The sequence below is a fragment of the Amia ocellicauda genome, chromosome 22, assembly GCF_036373705.1.
Source record: "Amia ocellicauda isolate fAmiCal2 chromosome 22, fAmiCal2.hap1, whole genome shotgun sequence".
Lineage (NCBI taxonomy): Eukaryota > Metazoa > Chordata > Actinopteri > Amiiformes > Amiidae > Amia > Amia ocellicauda.
The window spans coordinates 5,246,028-5,252,318 of NC_089871.1; the positions used below are offsets into that span (position 1 = coordinate 5,246,028).

The following is a 6,291-nucleotide window of genomic DNA, read 5'->3' on the forward strand; positions in this document are numbered from 1 at the left end:
TGCATGTTATCATGTGGGTCTATTCTTCGGAAGTGAGAAGGCACCTTCATGAAACACCATTGAGAACAGGTTTTTCTGCATCGGTATAATTTGCATGCCTTCTTTTTTTTGAGCTTCATGAAAAGGGTGCCTGTCATTATTTCAGAGCCAACCCACATATAAACAGCCTGGTATCATTATACTAAATTTCACCGTCTGAATGGCTTTCTAATGAACACTGTACTGAGAAATAAGCTGGTTTTGACAGTTCCCGAAAGTGGATATTTTTGTATAAACCTGTTTGTTTTCATGGATTCAAATATAGGCCCGCTTTATTGGACAACATCACTAACATATCCATTTACTTTAATGCATTGTAGCTACAGTGATGGGTTGACAGGAGGTTTTTTTAAATCTCTGTCCACAAAAGGTCTACAGAGAGACATTCTCCTGTGACAGATGAGCAAACCTGTGCACGGCTCTGAATGTGAAACAGGATCTCTACGGCATTGTCCTGCAGTTGGCTTGTTTGAAAGAATGTCTTTATTTGGCCCATGTTTTCTTCACGACGGCTAAATCCACCCTTCTTCACGATTCATACACAGTGGATCACATTTCTAAAAGCGGAATAATGTGGCTCAGCATGTGTACACCAGGGAGAGGCCATTGAGCAACTTCAATTGATTGAACATGGCTTGATCTGTAACTCAATTTTTTGCCATTCATTCGATGTAATTAATAAATATATTCAAGTAATGCCTTGGGGGTTGGGGGCATTACTACACAATGCAGTGATAATTATAGAAAAGATGGATTCTGAAATGCAATGTATTTGAATGTTATTGATCTACTGCCTGCACAGTAGATGTAATGAGTACAACACACATACACACACTTAAGGGGAGGCCTTCACCCAGAAGTAGATTGATATGGGCTGTTGATGATGATATGCATATATATGCTTTGTATAAGTATGTATAATATGCATTTGGAGAAGACCTTGAAGCATTCCTGTGTATTAAGCTAACCCTGTTTTTTCTATCAGCCATCCCCTCAGTGAACTACACTCCTGAGGTAACCACCTACAATCTGACGGGCAGGGTCACTGCTACAACCCTCCTTCTGAATCAGCCACTGTGCTTCTTCGACAACCTAAAGGGGCTGCCCTGCACCACAGACACCTGCGAAATATGGCTGTCTGTGGCCAGAGGAGCAGGTAGGTACAGCCAAGCAACGAGTTCCCTCCCTGATAGACTCTTAATTAAGCTTTTTGCACAGTGAGAGAGACAATATGTGGTAGCAATTCTGTGTAGCATTAATATCAACACTGTCAGCTGGTCAGGCTTCAGTCACTTAAATAAATAAAGGAGGAAAATGTAACTGAATTCTTCCTTTCCAAACATATAAGTGTCTGAGGATGAGCCGAGCAATTTGCGGATCATTTTAGGTTTCTTTACTACTTCTTTGTCATTTCGTTCTGTACTTGTGGTCATGACCGTGAGTGTTTTGTTAACTGACTTTCTGTTACTGCTTCTGTGTGAATAATGTGTTGTGTCACTTTGTGTGTTTGGTGACAACATATCCAACCCCCAACCAGACAGAGGGTTTGATTTTTGTCTTCTTTTTCCATTGCTAAAGCATGGCCAAAGATTACACGATGAAGAGGTGAACTCAGAGCTTAGTGTTCGGTGACAGCAGAGTGAGGCTGATATCTGCTGGTTTTCTCGTATACAGTCATAGTTCCATTAACCTTTTTAGCTTTGGCCACTGATATTAGTGCTCAGGAAGATGACCCAAAGAGATCAATCAAGCCTGGACCATCCCTTGGCTATGAAGGTGACATTGACAGTTTATGTAGGTCTTCGGCTCAAATGGGAATGTATAAAGTGTCCTTTATGAAGTATTTCTCACTGTGATTTAAGCTAGCAACCTAGTGTAAAGAGTAGCACTTATGGGCTTTCTCTCTTTAATCAGGGGTCCAGAATTTTGATGTAGACATGGTCTCCTTTGGGTCTGCAATCCTCAGCACATCTCCCTATCCCAGCGCTTTCATCAGTGAGCAGAACAAGAGCTACTACATCACCCGTCTTGGCATTCAGAACCGCTTCCCCTGTGCCAAGCTCCCTGGCATCCGCTACTTCCGGGTGGGAGACGAGGGCAACTGCACCACCACCAACTGCAATGGAGTGTTGCCCGTCGGCTCAACTGTCAGGTAAACAACAGGTGGCACACACATCCCACACACTGGCCACTGCAAGATTGCTGGGTTTGGGGCCAAGTCCTTCCAAGTCCTTCAAAGATTTAAAGCCAAGAACTAAACGAACGAGAGCCTCTCTGAATACTTTTTCACACAACGTCTTTGCTTCTTCAGAGTGAAGTATCTTCTCGTTGATCCAGTGAGCAGAAGGGTGTCCTATGAATCCATGTGGTCCCAGCCCATCAGTCTCATAACACGTATGTATCCCCCACCATTTTCACCTCCCTTCATCTCATCCTGTAAGTACTCATGTATTCATACACCAGGCTTAGTAGTGCTTATAGTATCCATTGTGATGATTCGCAGCAAATCATTTATCAACCAAATCGAGATAGTTCGCACATTCTTAAAGCATGTTACAACAGGGCTTTGTGAAAGTACATTTAGGACCCTTCTTGACCACTAGGTGGAACCGCTGGTCAATATTAAGCCATGTCCACACAGCAATGGGCAGACTTGGACACTTCATAAGGGAGGTACCTACCCAGTCACACTCTTTTCTTTAAGGATCCACACAATTCTATACATGGCAAATTGTCTGACAGCAGTTTCTCAAGCTTTTACAACCGCAGAATTCATATATCCTGCAATAAAACTCTCCACACATTGCCAGTGCAAACCATAGTGCTGCCAAAACAATCTACCAGCTGTTTTTGTCTTCTGCCATTGGTTGAGGTGTCTCTGTGCCAGTTGAGTCTCTCAGCTGCGTGTGTCTTTGTGCTTGGTCACCCCAGCCAAGCCGAGCGCCTCCATTGACGAGTGGATTGGGAAACGCTCAGGGGGCATGGTTGTCGTCACAGCCATCGCTTCCTGCCTGCTGGCCCTCCTGCTGCTGCTGGTGATTGGCAATCTGCTGAGGGAGTGGTGAGTCACCGAGTTTCAGTGCTCTGACACACAACCCAGACCGTCACCTCAAACCTCAAACTGCTCTGGCATCTAGCTCCGTATCAAAGGGGTGTAGTCCTTAGTCTGAAGGTAACAGAACAGCAAATTAAGCATCAGGTGGACAAATGTATTCCATCAGACCGGTGTGGATAGGGGCATTCATTATAGGGGTACCCATCAGGTGGTGCCCAAAGCAAGTGATGTAACCCCAAACAGCTGCAAACAGGACAACAGGAGTGAGGATAGATAAGGAAAGGTGGCCATCATCAGTCTTTCAATAATGGCCAACTGAGCACAGGGTCGTACAGCTCTTAGTTCCTGGGTGACAGTGGTTTCCCATTTCCCATTTCCTCTGCAGCTCAGCTTTGGTCACAGGGCGGTATGACATCACAGCCTGCAGTGCCAGACATCCACACCCCTCTGCCAGTGCGCCCCATCTCGTCTGAGCCACAGGGAGAACAAGGAAGAGCTGTGATGACTGGAAACCCCCCATCTCCCAACCACTTGGGCTCCCCGTGGAGAGATGGGTCTTAATCCAGTGGATTAGTCAATTTTGTGACTGGCCAGCACTGAGAGCAGGTGTCCGGATCATTCCCCAGCCATAGGGGATATTAGCTGGCCGACACCACTTTATTTCAAAGGGACAACAGACTGCAGAATCCCTTTGACCAGATGACAGTACTTCCATCTTTTGACAAGACACAGGACTGGCTGTCCTAATGTAACTGGAGATGGACTTTGAGAAACTTTCCTCACAGGCACTGAACATATAAACACTGACCCGTAAACCATTAAGTCTTTATGCTTTCTCCTACATCGGAATCAAACATTTACAAACATGACCACTTCTGATAACCATTCATTTTGTAATGGTGTTTAGATCATCTTTGATCCTTCGCTTATAAACACCGTCTCATAATGCAACCTGCTCCAATGGAAAACAAAGATTGAGCTGAAGCAGTCAGCCAGGGCTTGGCTTTGTACATACACCAATCAACCATAACATTATGACCACCTGCCTAATATTGTGTAGGTCTCCTTTTGCTGCCAAAACAGCCCTGACCCGTCGAGGCATGGACTCCACTAGACCTCTGAAGGTGTGCTGTGGTATCTGGCACCAAGATGTTAGCAGCAGATCCTTTACGTCCTGTAAGTTGTGAGGTGGGGCCTCCATGGATCAGACTTGTTTGTCCAGCACATCCCACAGATGCTCGATTGGATTGAGATCTGGGGAATTTGGAGGCCAAGTCAACACCTTGAACTCGTGATTCATCAGACCAGGCCACCTTCTTCCATTGCTCCGTGGTGCAGTTCTGATGCTCACGTGCCCATTGTAGGCGCTTTCGGCAGTGGACAGGGGTCAGCATGGGCACCCTGACTGGTCTGCGGCTACGCAGCCCCATACGCAACAAACTGCGATGCACTGTGTGTTCTGACACCTTTCTATCAGAACCAGCATTCACTTTTTCAGCAATTTGAGCTACAGTAGCTCGTCTGTTGGATCGGACCACACGGGCCAGCCTTCGCTCCCCACGTGCATCAGTGAGCCTTGGCCGCCCATGACCCTATCGCCGGTTCACCGCTTTTCCTTCCTTGGACCACTTTTGATAGGTACTGACCCCTGCAGACCGGGAACACCCCACAAGAGCTGCAGTTCTGGAGATGCTCTGACCCAGTTGTCTAGCCATCACAATTTGGCCCTTGTCAAAGTCGCTCAGATCCTTACGCTTGCCCATTTTTCCTGCTTCTAACATATCAACTTTGAGGACAAAATGTTCACTTGCTGCCTAATATATCCCACCCACTGACAGGGCCATGATAACGAGATTATCAGTGTTATTCACTTCACCTGCCAGTGGTCATAATGTTATGGCTGATCCGTGTATGTAGACTGCGTGTATACAGGGTTTTAATTGCCTGTTGGGTGTTCTTTACTTTACTGTATGAGATGTGAATAAATATTTTTCATACTTATCTAATCTGGCTGTGTTTCAAGAGAGCAGAAGTCCTTCAATTCTACCTTCACCGTGCCTGCTGTTTATATAACACATTCCCACCATTCCATGAAGAGAAAGGATCGGATTTCATGAGTAAAAGCAGGCCCTGTATTCTGGAATTACATTAATATGTCTAAATCTGCAGCAGGTCTTCATAACCTTACCCGAGAGCCCTTTTTAAATGGTTTGGATGCTCCAAAGAGCATCTTCTTATGTGTAAATTATGAAGAATTACACAACAGAATTCAAAGGGAAGTACTTGTTTATGTATATATTTTTAAAACAGGCTAAGACCTTTAAGTTTCTTCAGATGACTAACTGGTGCACTTTGAAGGAGAAAGGACTTACGCTCTGGCAAACAACAGGCATTTATCTGCAGAAGCTCAGGCCAGTCCCTATCTGTATTGCAAGCTATATCTGCAAGAAATGGCCTGTAAATCAGTCCCAGTAACTTCACCCGTCAGTCTTTCTTCCCTTTCCAGGTTTTTGTTTGCCAAGAAAATGGCCTAATGGTCCCCATTTATTGGAGCCTCTTATCTCTGCACACACATTGGTTCTGTTTATTGAAACTGCCAGATCCTTGTAAAATCAAACACTGACTGCTTTCTCTGAGTTCTTCTGCCAGGCTTGAGTAATAGAGCTTGCATATTTTTCCACCAGACATTTGTTACTGAGTTACATATAATTAAAAAAATCTTAGAACTCTTGCACAAACCACTTTCTCAGTATTATTATTATTATTATTATTATTATTATTATTATTATTATTATGTCACAATATTTTGTTTTGTTATAATTGAATTCCTGAAAATGGATGGAACAGGTGCCCAGGCTGTGTCAGGATATATCACAATAGACCAGGAGGTGTCAGAAGAGTCAACATCCCAAACTATGGTGACTCCCCACTTCCCAAAACCCAGCACCTGTTCCATCTGAAGATATCAGCTACGGGTATTGGACTAGGATCAAACGCAAACGTGCAGGAGCCCTTGCAGGAAAGATTACACTCTCAGTGGACCGACACACCTCAGAATATTTTTAATCAAGCCCGACTGTTGCATCATTTGCTGCAGATCCAGAGTTGCCCCTCTGATCTGTTTACTGCCTCTCCCTTTTCACCCCTTTCTTCCTAAGAGTCATCACACAGGCCTCGATCTCAAAATAAGGTAACGG

The 6,291-nt window shown here is 44.7% G+C and overlaps 1 protein-coding gene across 1 annotated transcript; it reads left to right on the forward strand.

The window, feature by feature from the left end:
* Positions 1 to 610: 610 nt before the first annotated feature.
* Positions 611 to 3,596, forward strand: LOC136718506 (uroplakin-3b-like). Its single transcript, XM_066696262.1, has 6 exons — positions 611 to 626; positions 1,025 to 1,195; positions 1,954 to 2,191; positions 2,351 to 2,433; positions 2,971 to 3,100; positions 3,575 to 3,596. Exons 1-6 carry the CDS (start codon positions 611 to 613, stop codon positions 3,594 to 3,596), a joined length of 660 nt encoding a protein of 219 aa, XP_066552359.1.
* The last annotated feature ends 2,695 nt before the right edge of the window (positions 3,597 to 6,291 follow it).

Coding starts and splice junctions, on each gene's coding strand:
- LOC136718506 (XM_066696262.1), top strand. Junction 2,434..2,970: donor GCCCATCAGTCTCATAACAC/GTATGTATCCCC, acceptor TGGTCACCCCAG/CCAAGCCGAGCGCCTCCATT. Junction 3,101..3,574: donor GGCAATCTGCTGAGGGAGTG/GTGAGTCACCGA, acceptor TCTGAGCCACAG/GGAGAACAAGGAAGAGCTGT.